General features: G+C 42.7%; 1 protein-coding gene across 6 annotated transcripts in view; it reads right to left on the reverse strand.

Moving 5' to 3' along the window:
• Nucleotides 1-668: 668 nt before the first annotated feature.
• The window catches only part of clec16a (C-type lectin domain containing 16A), a 49,120-nt gene continuing 34,743 nt past the window's right edge, over nucleotides 669-15,045 (reverse strand). For 2 of the 6 annotated variants that reach the window (XM_031861960.1, XM_031861962.1), the window contains exons 17-24: nucleotides 13,662-13,712; nucleotides 13,397-13,561; nucleotides 13,019-13,139; nucleotides 8,146-8,297; nucleotides 7,111-7,315; nucleotides 6,075-6,245; nucleotides 4,965-5,102; nucleotides 669-2,986 (exon numbers count right to left, since the gene is read on the reverse strand). In XM_031861960.1, coding sequence (XP_031717820.1) covers nucleotides 2,442-2,986; nucleotides 4,965-5,102; nucleotides 6,075-6,245; nucleotides 7,111-7,315; nucleotides 8,146-8,297; nucleotides 13,019-13,139; nucleotides 13,397-13,561; nucleotides 13,662-13,712 — 1,548 coding nt within the window. In that variant the 3' untranslated portion in view covers nucleotides 669-2,441. The remainder of the gene's footprint in view (nucleotides 2,987-4,964; nucleotides 5,103-6,074; nucleotides 6,246-7,110; nucleotides 7,316-8,145; nucleotides 8,298-13,018; nucleotides 13,140-13,396; nucleotides 13,562-13,661; nucleotides 13,713-15,045) is intronic. The other 4 variants (XM_031861963.1, XM_031861966.1, XM_031861961.1 and 1 more) reach the window with 4 other exon arrangements.

The following is a 15,045-nucleotide window of genomic DNA, read 5'->3' on the forward strand; positions in this document are numbered from 1 at the left end:
GGGGGGGGTATGGAAAACTAACTTCTGTGTGCAGACAACACGACTCAAGCAGCAGCCTCACTGTTGTTAAGTAGAATAATTTATTGCAGTTCTTTATTTATTCCTCTGTTTCAGTTCATTAACAATAATTACAGGTTTAAAAGCAAAAAAAGCATTTACAGAGCATATAAACATATTACACACACACACACACACACTACAATCAGAGACTTAATGGAGGCTTGACATGACGTGTTAGGATAGCGGGCTCCAATGGTTACCGGGTACATGCCGCCATGCTGTCTTCAAAGATGGCGGCATGTTCCTTCACACCATCGGAAGCTGCTCTACAAATTGTGCCAAGCCTCTTCAGCACGCCAGTGATCACCACCATCATTCTTCTATTTACAGTAGCAAGATGGAGAGAGAGCGAGAGAGACTCGAAAAACAGAAAAAAGATTCCTCCTTCATAAACTTGTTGACTGTACAGAGTTAGACAATAAAAATAAGACTTGAGCTGTTCAGATCATGGCACAGAAATGAAGAGCGGAAGAGGAAAAGGATTCAAACGGATGCGATAGAGACAAACGCTGCTTTTGTTCCTAAGATTTACAAATCAAGTCATGAATGAAGGATAAAACACAACCATCTCATTCTAAACGACCAAATAACACAACAGAGATAAGTCGTCCGTTACATTCATCTCTCCCCTCATTGGTTAGCTCTTCAGATTATTGCAGTAGTAAAGCTTTATTCAGCTGATTAAAGGAGGAGGTTCGCCCCTCCACACTGACCTCAGAGCAGCATCTCAAGAAGTTAATGTTGCTTTTCCTTTCGTTTGTAAACAATCCAAACACTGTGCTTTATGCAAATTAGACCCCTACTAGTCCTTCCTGGAGGACGAGGATTTCATGGTTCACCAATAGCTGGAACTTTGTCAGTCATTTGAGTGTTGAGAGCGATACATGAGAGTAAGACTGAGCTCAGGTCAGTACCTGAGGGGGAAACCGGCACATACATTCAACCCAGTGCTGCCAACCTGCAGACACAGAAGTTGTGTTTTCAGAGTTATACGACATCACTCGATGAGGACGTCAGCGTTTCATTTAGTCACGCAAATCCACTTCTTTATCTCTATGACTAAACATAGCAAACAACACTCAGCTCTTCATTGAGTAAAGCAGCAGCTCACCTGTGTTACTAAGGCTGAAGTGCTTTATGCAGAGAACACATGACTGTGAATTATTTACTACTACTACTACTCAGTGACCTGCTATCCATTATGAATGAACTCCTGCACCACTTATTCAGCTCCATTCAGATCGTTCAAATCCGTTTGTGAGTCACACACCATCTAATCCCTGAAGGCTCTGAACTACACTATGGATATGAGGAGGAAGTTGAAAACAAAAAGCAAATCTAACGAGGTCAAGGTTTGCTGAATACTGTTGCATATCTGAAAACAAACAAAACAATGCTTTGATCCACGGCAAGCAACCCGTAATAAACTGTGAGCTCAAGAGATCAACGTTAACTACGATGGAAACCCACTGCGTGATGTGATGCGTTCATCCCAAGACGATGATGTTTACTATCAGGGGACAACACTCCACGCCAACGTCTGATGAATGTTTACAGCAGGAGACCTGCTTCCTCCCGGCTCAAGATGCTGCACACTACTTTAATATTTTTCTTTAATTGTCACCAGTTATTAAATGTGAAATGAACGGATCGTTACTCTACACCTGGACCAATAAGAGCTAAACAAAATGTAGAAAACACGCACAACCACGGTGTCTGAATCATTCAAGCCCATGCACATCCCGACACACACACACACACACACACACACACACACACACACCTTCCCAATGGCAGTTACTGCTAACGGGTCTGACAGACAGCGGTTAAAAGGCAAGTGCAGCTGACTCAGTGTGGACTGTATGTATAGCGTGTGTGTGTGTGTTAGCATCGACGTGACAAACACCACAAAACATTAGTGGTGAACGTAACATACGACAAAAAGTCTGTGGATAAACAGCAGCATGTGGTGTGTGTGTGTGTGTGTTTCTTTGTGCTGATGAACAATCGATCAGAATGAGTAAAAAACGTTGCTGGTTGCGCGTCTTTACACACACGCTCACTAAAAACACAACCGGACACACTCAAGTGAACAGAAACCCAAATGTGCTTGAAGCCTTGTTTTTTTGTTTTGTTTTTTAATTCGCCCAGTGACATGGCGCCTCTGCTCTCTCCGAGTGAAAAGAGTCTCTCTTCATGTGCAAACACAAATGTTGAGATGCCTCCAAAATCCAACTATTCACATCACACACCATCTACAGGTCGCAACATGAAAACATGCCGCAGTGACGCTGGATAGTTTAACTATCACACTTCCCTGTCCTCCTAAGTGTGTGAGAGATATGTTGAAGTGCATGAACATGGTTGTGTGTGTGTGTTGCTTAATCCAGTTCAGGGGAGTCTGGTGTTTCAGTGTGCATCTCTGGATCCTCCGTTTCCGCTGAGTCGTCTCTATTCACCTCTGGAGGAGCGTCTTCACCTTCTGCCTCGGGTTCCTCGTCAGTGGGGGTGACCAACTCCGTTGTTGTTGTTTCCTCTTTTACCGCCTCGTCTGTGGGCGATCCCTCCTCTGGCAGCTCCTCCTCATCTCTTTGCTCACCTTTCCTATGTCCCTCCCCCTCCACCTCCTCTGCGATGGAGGTGCCTGCTCTCTGGAGGGAGTGCGCTGTGGGAATGTGGCTGGCACAGTGGTGCAGGTGCGGCGAGTCTGCGGGTGGCAGCAGCGTGAGCGACTCCACGCTGAGCGCCTCCGCGTCGCCGTCCGTGAGGAGGGAGATGTTGGGCTGGGACGCCGGGGTGAGGCTCGGGGCGAGGCCTGTGACTGGTGCCGAGGGAGCAGAGCAGACTAGCGTTACGTCTCCACCTCCTCCTTCCCCCTCTCCGCCCGAGAGGGAGGGCGGGGTGTGCTCCAACAACGTACCGTCATCTAGAGGAGAAGGAGAGGCAGGTGAACTCAGAGGAAGACTTATTTCTCACTGTGGCCCCGGTGTGAAATAATGTGGCTTCTCTTAAACAAAGCCTTCAAAAACACACGTCCAAAGAGATGATCTAAAGGGGTAAAACGTGTTTTCTCTCAAAAAAAAACACAGTAAATGCACCATCGCAAGAGTAAAAGTCTGAATTCAGAAATATTCAGACTTTGAATGTAATTAAAACAAACTTAAATAACACAATCAGTGGGAGCCCAAACAACCCCGGGATTTACACATGAACATCGCCACACAGGTCATGTAGCTACTACAGAGATCTACAGTATGCAGGTACCACACATGCATTTACACAGACAGACAGGCTGATGAGTAACACAGCACAGTGTGTTCACCAAGTCCCTCCTCTTCTTTTCATTGTTTATAGAGTAAAGAATGAGCAGATCCCTTCTAACGGGGAGGATTTCAGTGCAGAAAGCTTCTAGGCAGGAAGAAGAGGAACAGGGTGGACTTAGTGAATGTGAAACAAGCAGCAGCAGCAGCAGCAGGTGTACTAGTGGTTTAACAGCAGCAGCATAGTTTGAATAAGCTATGAACTAGAATGTAATCTACTGCGTGAGCATACTTACATTGTTAGAGTGTAAGGGTGCAGTGTGAAAGAATCAACAAAACCGTTTTACAATCACCAATGTCAGATGTACAAAGTTAGAACAAACTACTGGATGAAGGGTGGAAAGAAACGAGTGAATGAAATGATTCAGACCGTTAAGTTTGTCATAGTGAAAATATTTTAGTTATAAAATAATATTTCTTTTGTGATGTGCTCGTTAACATTTGGTACTTATCAGCTGCAGTCATGAAGACTTTCAGGTATGAGCCAATGTATGGAAACACTTCCTGTCTTGATCAAACTAATCACTCACAGTACTCAATGTTCACGTTCACAGGTGAGTGTGACAGATGAGCCAAATCCTCTTTTGGAGTAAACCAGTTTAACAGGTACTCTGAGGGTAAGATGTGGGATTTGCATTCACGAAGAAACAACACATGTAGACGCCTACTGCTGACGCGGGACACTTATGAGCTCTCCGTGTCTTTCTACCTTTTCACGACGCTGTGCTCCCTAAAGATACGTGTTTTTGTGACTGCTTGGTTGTAGGCTCTTTGTAGTGTGTCAGTCATTCCAGTGAGCCTGCATGCTCAATACCAGAGCCCTGGACATAAGGAATACTATTAATCACACGCGTGTTTACTCTGCAAGGACATGTATAAAAACGGCTGCTGTGAAAACGGCCGATTCATTTCAGTCCAATATTTGATGTATTTGATGGTGTATACATGACACATCCTCGTTTGTTCTGAGGGTTCATAACATGTTGATTTACGATCAAGAGATCAGCTGCTCAGCAGCCCAATCAAGGAAAGTGTAAACAGGTTTGCTTAAATACGTCCTCTGAGCAGGGAGGTTAGTGTGCTTATTAGTATGTATAGACGGAGATGTCAGAGATATTGTACTAATGCTATTTTAATCATTTAGATGCTTGGGGAGACTCACTACTCCTGCTCATCGACATGCTTCTTCAACATTCCTTTTCAAGTTTTCTGGTGCCAAACTACCTCGCCTGCTCTTTGCATGGGGTGACGGTTACACAGTGTCCCTGTGCTACGTCTTCTATACCAACAGCTCAACTGACATCACTCTGCAAGCTATTGTGGTCTTTGTGGCGAGTGTAAATATGTTCCATAGTTACACCCAATGCTCTACATGTGTAAAAGACGTATGCGTGTGCTGTATAGTGCAGATATACTGTGTTGACCACACCTCAGCTCCATAAAGAGCATGCTACTCTGTTAGTTTCTTTTTGCCGGTTGAATTTTACTTTCCCAAAATGATTGATTTACATCATAGTCCAAGAATCTGTGTGCCTCTTTATTTCTGTATTGAGGGAATGTGGATGTACTGTGTGTGTGAGCTACCTGTGGGGCTCTGAGCTGATATAGTGCTCGCAGTGACAGAGTCGCATCTTCCTGTGCTCCCACTCCCACTGGAGGGAGTCGAGGGGGAGGAGAGGGGCGAGGGACTGTGCTGCGACACACACTGAGCCACGGCAAAACCTGGAGATGGCGCACAGGAACATAGACATGTGTTACCATGGCTGGGACAATGATCTCCCCTTGCCACATCTAGTCTGAATGATTGTGTGGCACACAGTATATAGACACATAGCTCATTATGCCTATAGTAAGGGACTTGTGTGGCAGATGCAGTTTCCTGCATTTGTGCACGTTTGCTTATGTGTGTTCCTAAATTTGTTTGATTTTGAGAAAGATATAAACTTAAAATGTATGTAAATAAACTTTAAATATTATTGCAATTCATCCAAAGCACACAGCACATTAATACTAATCAGAAAAACATCCCTTTAGATGGAAACATGTGGACTTTTGTTGACCTAAGTGGCTATAAATTCATTGACTAGCTTTCATTTTCACTGTGATGAAGCCTGGACTTCAGAACCTTCACATTAGAAAAAGGAGCACGTTTCCTTGCTGAGACAAACAAAGAGTCCTTCTCACGAACAGACAAGGCTACAAAAGGTAGCCTATAGTAAAACTATAGCAATGGTATGTAACATGAATGGAAATGCATGAATTAAGCAAGTGTGTATTCTCAGGAGTCTCATTTCTACACAAAGCCTCTAATCTTTGTTTCCTCAGAGCTACACTAAAGATCAAATCACAAACCCATCTCCACCTGCTGTCACCATTCTATCTGAAGGTTTTCTCCAACACTCAAAGGAAAGGTCTCAATATATTTTGAATTACCTTCTGTTCTATCATTGATAATATTTATCATTAAGTATTCGGTGTGTGTGGACTGTGGGAATGAGTTCACTGACATTGTTTTGTGACGTTTGTACGATCATTCAGATCCAGGCTACAGGCGCTCTGCTACTTGTGTTGTCTACATTGTCTAGATTTAAAGCCGAGAAAGAAGCATGAAGGGATGAGGTTCTGGATCTCTGAGGAAGTGTATAGGCTACAGCAGTACGTGCAGGCAGTGGAGCCCGGTTATCCGTGCGTCACCTGGTACTTTATCCACTGAGGCGAAGACCGATCTATTTGCCGTGGGGTCGCTGGGCGACCGCCTTGACTGCTCGTAGAATCGGAACGGCAGGGCGCTGGGTGAAGCGTTGGCCGTCTGACCGAATCCCAACACCTCTGTTGTGCTGGGCTGCACGGGCAGGTCCAACAGAGCTGCAAGCAGAGGAAGTGGAGAGTGTGAGAGGGATGTAAACACAGCATCTCTGCAGGTGAACCTTTGGGACTTTGCGTGAAATTACAGAGAAAAGAATCAAACTTTGAGCGGACATCCTGTCTATCCCGTCCACTGTATTTGTTTAAACTATGATTTAATTCATTGTAAGTTTGAAATGTTTTTGTATATGTGACTGTTTAGTCATTGAGAGATTCTGACGCAGAGGCTATTTGGGAAGGGTTCACATCCTCCTTTACTCTGCTATTACTTCTGTGTGTATTTCTAAAGAACCAGACCGTCGGGAAGGGAAGTACAAGTGGCTGATGGGTAAATCCATCAGTGTTTACTGTACAAAGGGCCTGGAGGAGGAAGTCATTCAAAATGTGTATTAATTGATTAATTAGAATTGAATGAAGAGAGAGGAAGGACTGATTCAGGCAGATGACTGTTACTATGAAGCTCTTCCTAAATAGAATAGCTGTCACTTCTGTTGGAGAGGAGTTTCACTTCTTAATTTAGTAAAGTGAATTAATTGATTTGTCATTTTTCTTAAATAACATTTTCTTCTAATTGGGGTAAATCCTTTGGTTGACGTTGAAGCCTTGTGAAACATGAGCTGGAAGCAGTGCGAGCTGTTCAGCTATGTGGTACATTAGTGATGATTTGATTCTCCATCGTTATATTTTCAGTGTTGTGTACTTTTGTTTTTAAGAGTTATTTTTACTCATTGTTTTCTGGTTAACATCCCATGTGATTTCTTCTTCTTCTTCAAAAAAAAAAAAAAAAACTCAAATGAAACACTTTCCGCCTCTGTGAGGAAAAGGGTCATACTGACCATCTGATCATGGCTTCCTGTCTACTCACCTGCAATCCTCTGCATCTTCATGCGTCGGGCCTGGATGCGACCCTTGGCCAGCCTCTGCTTGGCGATGATGCAGCGGATGTGGTCGGCGAAGATGAAGTTGGCCTGCAGGATGGGCAGGGGCTTGGCGTGGGGGTTGGAGCCGGGCTTATGGATGACGATATTCAACGCTCGGCTGTCGTCCTCCACGCCAGACACCTGCATGTCCTGTCGAGAGGGAGAACAAAGAGCAGGGGAGAGCGTCAAGAGAGATGAAGAAGAAAACAGGAAGACAAAGACATGGAAAGTGAGTTGAGAGACAGATCAATGGAACATAAACTTTAGCTGCATTCATAAGGTCAGACCCTAACAATAGTTAAAGTGACATTCATAAAGCAGAAAAAGGAAGAAAAGCTTACGTCATATGGATTCAAAATACACAGGAAACACTGTAATTACACTACTGTATATCCATTTCACAACAGCTGTGCATACTGTATCTATTATGCAATTAATTTTTCAGAATTTCTTTAGAAAAATGAGTATCAACTCATCTCATCTGTGGCCACACTGACGCAGCATGACTAAACATGATTACACTCGTCAAAGTACCCAGAAGTGACAGTAAAGCACGTTACTGGAAGATCTCTGGTGATGCATTTCTAGTGTTTCTCGGGTGAAAAAAGATATGAAAGGCTCAGGCAGCAGCAATCAACATCTGATGAACAAAGGAGAGAGAAGAAGAGAAACAGGAAGGACAAAGTGGTGGCAGTAAAGGGGGGGGGGGGAGACGACGACAAAAAAACTAAAATAAAAAATAAACTAATGTAAGCTGTAAATAAAACATCGAGTCAACAATAAAGACAAAAAAACTAAGGAAATAAATGAATACAAAGCATGATTGTAAAGTAGAAAGATAGAGGGAAGTAGAAATAGTTAAAACTGAATAAAAAAGGAGGAACACAAACGAATCATTGGTTTTAATGACTGAACATCTCATTCACTCTTTGGCACAAACACAGATCCACACAGATGTGGACACGCCCCTTTCCTCTTACTTGCAGAAGGCCAGCAAACTTGACCACACCCCATCCGAGGCGCTTGGTTTCTGGTTCGACCAGGCTCATCTGGTACACATCTACAGCGAGGAACCTCTGGGCCTGGCCGCCATCTTTACTGACCACCATACAGGCTATTAGGTCACTGTTATCTGAAAAAAGGGACAGACAATGAGAGTAAATGCGAGTCGAGTCCTCAGGTGTGTCTGTGATCTTTAGCAAACAATATCACCTGCAGGGACAAAGGCTCCAAAGTCAACATACGTGAAATATGCCGTTTGCATAAGATGACAAGACTAAGAGTGTACATCTAGGACAGGAATGATCCGTTTACGGTTCAAATAATTACACTTAGTAATGTAAGGAATGTAGAGCAGGATTTAGCAGGCCCAGGCCTATCCTACAGCTCTACTGATGGGCCACAGAGGCACTCTGTGAGGCTGGACTAACTCAGACTCTAGGCACAGCGCTACTTTAAGCTAAATGCTAACATCAGCGTGCTAACGTATCGATGTTTAGCAGGTATCATTTTTTAACCAGGTTAACATGCAGCTTTTGGGATTTAGCACAGTGGTAGAAATGCATGGTTTGTGTGTTGTCATGGTTTGGTATCAGAGTCCTTGGCTGTCTGGAGGTTGAGATAAGATGAGGACCTTGACAACGTTCCAGACGTCGATGGTAAATAGTCTCGTCCGAGGGTTACACGACACAGACCGGAAGTACAAGTTTTCCACATCAAGCACTCAACACAAAGTACAGCCGAGTCTGATGGGACGGTAATTATTCTTTGCAGGTATTTGACAGGAGAGCACAGACGGTCCAAATGGACAGACCGCTACGTACACTCGAAAGGACCGAGAACACTTCTCTTCCACACGTCTAGCAGCATGAAGAACAGATGAGCCCACATCAGTTTACCACAAAACCTTCTGCGAGACAAACATGAAATGTGGAACTGATGATGACCCGATTTGACACCACTGGTTTGGTTTTTAATATCAGCCTCCGTCACTGGCTCTTAATGTAAACTTGTAACAACCCACTGATGTAAAGCCCCCCCGATGAACTTCTCTTACTCATGTCGCTTCCACTTTATAGTATTTAAGCTCTCTGGTTCCTTAAATTTCCGTTTTCAAGAATCCTGAGTAATCCAACATTAAACCGGTATGTGATGAATGTTATTAGTGTGAAGTTTTGCTCATTTAAGTACAGAACCATGTTTGATCTGGGGTAACACTATTTATAGTTTCACAGCTGGTGGCTTGTTGTGTAAATCATACATGTTACATTCAAAGATCACCGGGAGTTACCAGGAACTTGACTTTACCTACTGAAACAGTGAGCAGGGTAAAGTACCTGCAGCTGTGGAGGTAGTCCCCGATTTACTCTGGCAGCAAAGTGATGCCAACAGCAAAATGGACAGAGAAATTAGGGGAAGTTTAATAACTTTAATCCCCTGACCAGCTGCAGAAAAAAACCCTTCCACCCCCAATGTTGACTTCACTTCTGACTACAGAGGGGGGGGGGGGGGGGGGGGGGGGTCAATTTGATAAAAAAAAGGAAAAAAAAAAAGGTTTGAAGTCATCCGATGGAGGACAAGTTGATTCCATTTATGGGCTCACTGAAACCAAGTCAGTTGCCAATCAAGTGGCGGTTTTCAATTTGATTTCTATTCATATGTCAAGTGTCTCCATCTATTAGTCAGGTGAACCTTTAGACTGCCTCCCCCTCACAAAAAAACATCTGCAGCCACAGTTTCAGTGTGTGAAGGCGTACTGCTGTGTCATCGGTTCCATTTATCAGGACAGGTGTACATCACAAATCATTCAGCATTAGTGTTGCCGATGCTCTTTATTGCTGATATTCTTCTGAATCCTTCAGATAGAAGTGAGACGCTCTCTGTCACTACGAGCATGATGTGACTGAAGCTGTTCAGACCAAAGTACAGGGAGAGCAGTCTTAGTTCTCTGTAAACACTCTGTCCCTGAGGCTAACATCTTACCTCTAATAACCTGCCTATTGCACAAACATTACAGAAGGCAAACAATGGAGTGACTGTATTCACAGGTACGAAAAGATAAAAGAACATATGTCAGTGTATCCTTGAGTATTTCATCTTAACGCGTCACGGCTCATTAGAAACATATAAACACATAAATCAGTGTTGTCAGATTCTTCAAAAGGTGACTTTTTGCACATTGTGACAATTAGTCTTTGTGGTTCACACACGTTTGCAGCAAAGAATAGGTACACACTTCCTTAAACACACTCTTGATGTTTCAGTTGATGGGAATGCAACATGACCTTCCGCTTGCAAGACAATCTCTGAAATCACAAATACTACGACTCCACTGACACAATATGCAGGTACTGACATTAGCAAATGTTCTGCAATTCAACAACAGCTAACCGATCATGTGGTGAACTGGAGGCGGTGGCAGCCTATTGGTCAGAGAAAGGAGTTTGTGGTTGGAAGGCTGCAGGTTTAAATTCCCCAACCCACGATAAAAAAAACCCTCCCTCTCTCCAGAATCACTCTGTAAGAGTGTTCTTAGTCAATCTGACTTGTATAAAAGTGACAGTGACTTAGAAAACAAAGGAAAACCCAATGTGGGGATGAGTTTTTCTTTCACTATACATGGGTAGAGTTAAATCACAAAAGATTGTTTAAATCTTTGTCCCGATCAATGGCGTCATCGAGAAGTGTAGCGCCCATTCTCTGGTCCACCCTCAGGTAACCTCGGCAAGCTCTGTCAGCACTGTTGACGTTGTTAGCACCGTTAGCCCCCAGCTCAGCGGAAGTAATTCCAGGTTTAATATTACAGCTCATAAACCTATATCGGCCACAGACTCTTTCAACTGGCATTTGGAATTACAAAAAGACAGCCGCAGTTTCAACCGCTGGGTTAGATTTGAAAGTGGAGCTGCAGGGAGACATTCGGTTTCAATAGATATGTTTCCATCTGTTCGTCAAAGGATTTTCTACCCCGCAAAACGCATCAATCACAGAAGTGGAAAGTCTCTTAAGAATTCAAACTAGGTCAGTTATTGATAACAGTTAACTATGACTGTTTCATGTAGTCTGAAGACAATGAATTAAATATATTAATATATAGTATTTTGATGCAGAAACAAATGAGCACACAACCATGACATATCTACAGAAAGCGTCTCAGTATCTGAAGGCTCAGTGCCGTGTCATTGGTGTGATCCACTCATCAGGACACTTTCATCAGGTTTAAATCTTTACTCGTTCTGCAAACTTTTTCAAAAAGTACCAAAACTGCAGCTCAGTCATCACAGATGATATGATAACTAGTAAAAGGCCATCACTGCCAGACGGTACAGTCATCACTGCTCAGTCACCCGGAGGAATTTACATTGAACTTTTCTCTTTGTGTTTAATTCTAAGAAGTGATATTAATGATACACCTACCTCCACTTTAATCATTTCAAATCCCAAATAAGATTAAATACTAAATATTAGGTAAAACAAAAAAACAGTATAAGTGCAGTAGTGCAAGTAATATCTTTTACAAAAAGTGTAATTTTCTTAAATGTTCATGTTTACGTCATGCTACTGATCAGTACAAAACAAAAGCAGAATAAAAAAAGATGGTGCAAGATAGTGTGAAAGAGGAACGAAAACTCTTTGCTTGCATCATAAGATAAACCTAATATAGATAGCGTATGACACACTGGGGAATTTGTGGTGAACCGTACTCTTTCTGAGATGTTCTGCTTGTCAAAATGAACTTCAACGAGGGAAGAGGCTCATTTCAAAGAAGAGAGGCGGCTGTCCCGTCTGCTCTTTAGCTCCTTCAGTGCGGAAGATATGAGTAAAGTGGTATAAACTCTGTTCTGTCACTTTTATTTTATCAGTAACATTTAGAAGTTGTACATGGCAGTAACAAACATACTATAACCAGTAATATAAACGTGTCAAACACGTCATCTACCTCTGGATAAGTACCCTCAACATGTGCAAAGGCCCGATCAATGCTGCGTGCAGCTTTAATTTGACTTTTTATTTATATATCTCAGTACATCTTTAATCATATTAGTAATTGTTGAGGTCGTGTTTACCTCTCAACTCCCTGTAGTTTGGGTGTTTCCATGGGATTTGTTGGTAATCATAACGGAGATAAAAATCAAACCAGGTGTATCCCGTATGTTAGAAATTACCTTTTAAACAAACACCTCAACAACACTTTAGGTAGCTGAGCTGCAGCCTCCCTTTAGTCATGGAGAAGTGGACGGCTGTGAGATTGAGACGGCAAAACGTTGCATATTTAAATTTGTTTTAACATTAGTCACAACTTTAGAACCACAAGGGCATATATGCACATCAGCAAAAAACAACAAAAACACAAACTCTGCAGTACTGATATCCTGCAAGGCAGAGCTAACCACATGCAAGTTTCCACAACATCACCTCCACACCTGTGTACAGTAAGAGCCGATCGTTCAGGTTATCTCAGTGTGGGAAGCTGTGTGCAGACACAATTGTTGCAAGTGCGTCTGTATGCTCTACTGTCATTGTGGTTGTGAACGTTTGCATATGCATGTATAGTTAGGACTGCACTCACATGTCTGTGTTGTCGATCTAATGCCGTCTTTTAAAGGGAGAGTGAGTGTGTAAGACAGAGAGAGACGTGTCTGTAACCATCTTTGCTTAACTTTCTGTAGTTATACTTTTATAGCAGTAATTACACTTAATTTAGTATTTGATAGTGTCCCACCCTGAAGTTTGACTCCATTTCCCAAAAGTGTAAAAATGATGAAAGAAGCAAGCACGTCAAGGGTCCTGTAGGATGCGGTCTGGGTTTGGTAAAGTATACAGTATGCCTCTGTTTCTCTGTGTCTGACTTACTGAGGTCTAGGACGTCATCCGTCTTGATAAGGTCTTCTGGTCTGGTCAGAGGCAGCTGCATCTCAGGTTCCCCCTGAAGCTGGAGCGATAAGGACCGCAACATGAAGAACACACGGATCGCCTGTGCAGAGAGAGGAGAGGACCCACATAAACACACAAACTACAACGGTTTACGTTCCATCTTTCATCTGAGCTTTGGAATGCCGCCATGCTGGTGTCATCGGTTTGCAGCATGGTTGCGAAACACAAAACCAAAGAAATGCAAAGTGAGTTACACCTGCTACGTGGTACAGTGTAAACAATAAGACCTGACTTTCCAGGAGTCTAACAACTTGTTGCATTAGAGAGTCATGGCTTTTGAAGGGAAGGGTTACGTACAGTGTGGACTGCGCTCCGGTGAATGAGTGGACGTACCCTGCGTGTCTTCTCCACGTCTCCACAGGGCAGCCTCTTGACAAAGTCGATACCAGTCAGAGGGGTACCCGTGGGTGGCAGCAGCACGGAGGCATCCATCATTAGATACTCCACATTTAGCGGTTTACTCTGCAACATACACACGTGCACGAGTACAGACAAGCTCCAAGCAACACCAAGAGCATATTTGAATCATGTCACAAAACATATCAAATGAAGGCTAACTGACCGTCATGCTCCTGTACTCATCTTCAAACATGTCCAGAAAGATCTCCTCACCCTGTGATGACATGATTCAAAAGTGTGGTTAAAGAGAGTTTCAGCACTGAAAACATCAGATGCATTCAAACAATAAGAACCGTGTGTGCAGAGCAGAAATGAGCAAATGCATCTTCTGTGTCTGAATTATAAACACATCTTACTCATCATGCATGCCCACTGATTTACGCATGTTCTTGTTTTGGCATCATCCTGGAACACCGACAACGGTAAAACCCATTTACACACCGTTATATGTTGGTGCATGGCCTTTCTATTTCATAGTGACAGTAGAGATACAGATACAAAACATGGAGCTAAGAGCAGAGAATATGTATATCACGAGGCATTACTATTGAAAACCTGCTTTGTGCTTAAATTCTTAATTATAATTATTTAAAATCAGGCCTCATTCTGGTCTGGAATTGTCTCAATCATGATGCCAGTAAAAAGAAGAATGTTAATGCACACATGTATAAATTCTCTGTGGATTAAAACTCTGATGATACTCAACAAGCTACGGCTCTGTCCTGAAAACATTCCCCAAAAAAATCCCTGCGTCATATTTTCCTTCACTTCCTCATAGGATATGACTCATATCATGTCAATATCATACACTCAGCCGACTCATCTTTGCTACAGTGAATGGAAGCATCGACTCTCTCACGATTCTTTCTGATAATATAGTTTTCTGCGGTTAAAGCCGTTCATGATCATTTTGCTTGCGTTGGTCATAACTCCAGCGTCGCAGAGTTACCACATTTGTCTACTCTTGCACGCAATACACAAGTGACGTATTAAAAAGAGTTTCTGATCTGGAGATTTGAAAGTGTCGCAGGCCCCCTTTCTCCAAACATGACACCCTCAGCTCTGTGCACAAATCCTACTTATCTGCTGTGTGTTCCAGCACACAACCCGCATAAATGATCAGTGCAGAGGGAGAGGAACTCTTAAAGGACGTCCCATCAGCAAAATGATGACGTGAACCAAAACAGGGACAGATAAGACGAGTTGGTTGGACATGCAGAGTTGAGCATCTTAGCCTACAGGACAGCGATTGTTTATGTGATGTGTATCTACTCATCATCAGCTCAGCGTGCTCATCTAACCACACAATGACACGTCTCGGCTAAAGTATTCCACTCAAGTGAAAATGGAAACTAGAAGTAAGAGGTTAATATCTTGAAGAGAATAAAAAAAGGCCAATGATCAATTAATGTTGTTTATCAAAGTAAAATTAAACCAAATAAACAAATAAGCCAGCACACCAATGCTTCATTTTCACATATATATATATATTTGCAGACATATAAATTGATATATATATATACACATATATATATATATATATATAT

This window comes from Anarrhichthys ocellatus, unplaced genomic scaffold (genome assembly GCF_004355925.1).
Source record: "Anarrhichthys ocellatus isolate YVR2014 unplaced genomic scaffold, GSC_Weel_1.0 scaffold26, whole genome shotgun sequence".
NCBI lineage: Eukaryota > Metazoa > Chordata > Actinopteri > Perciformes > Anarhichadidae > Anarrhichthys > Anarrhichthys ocellatus.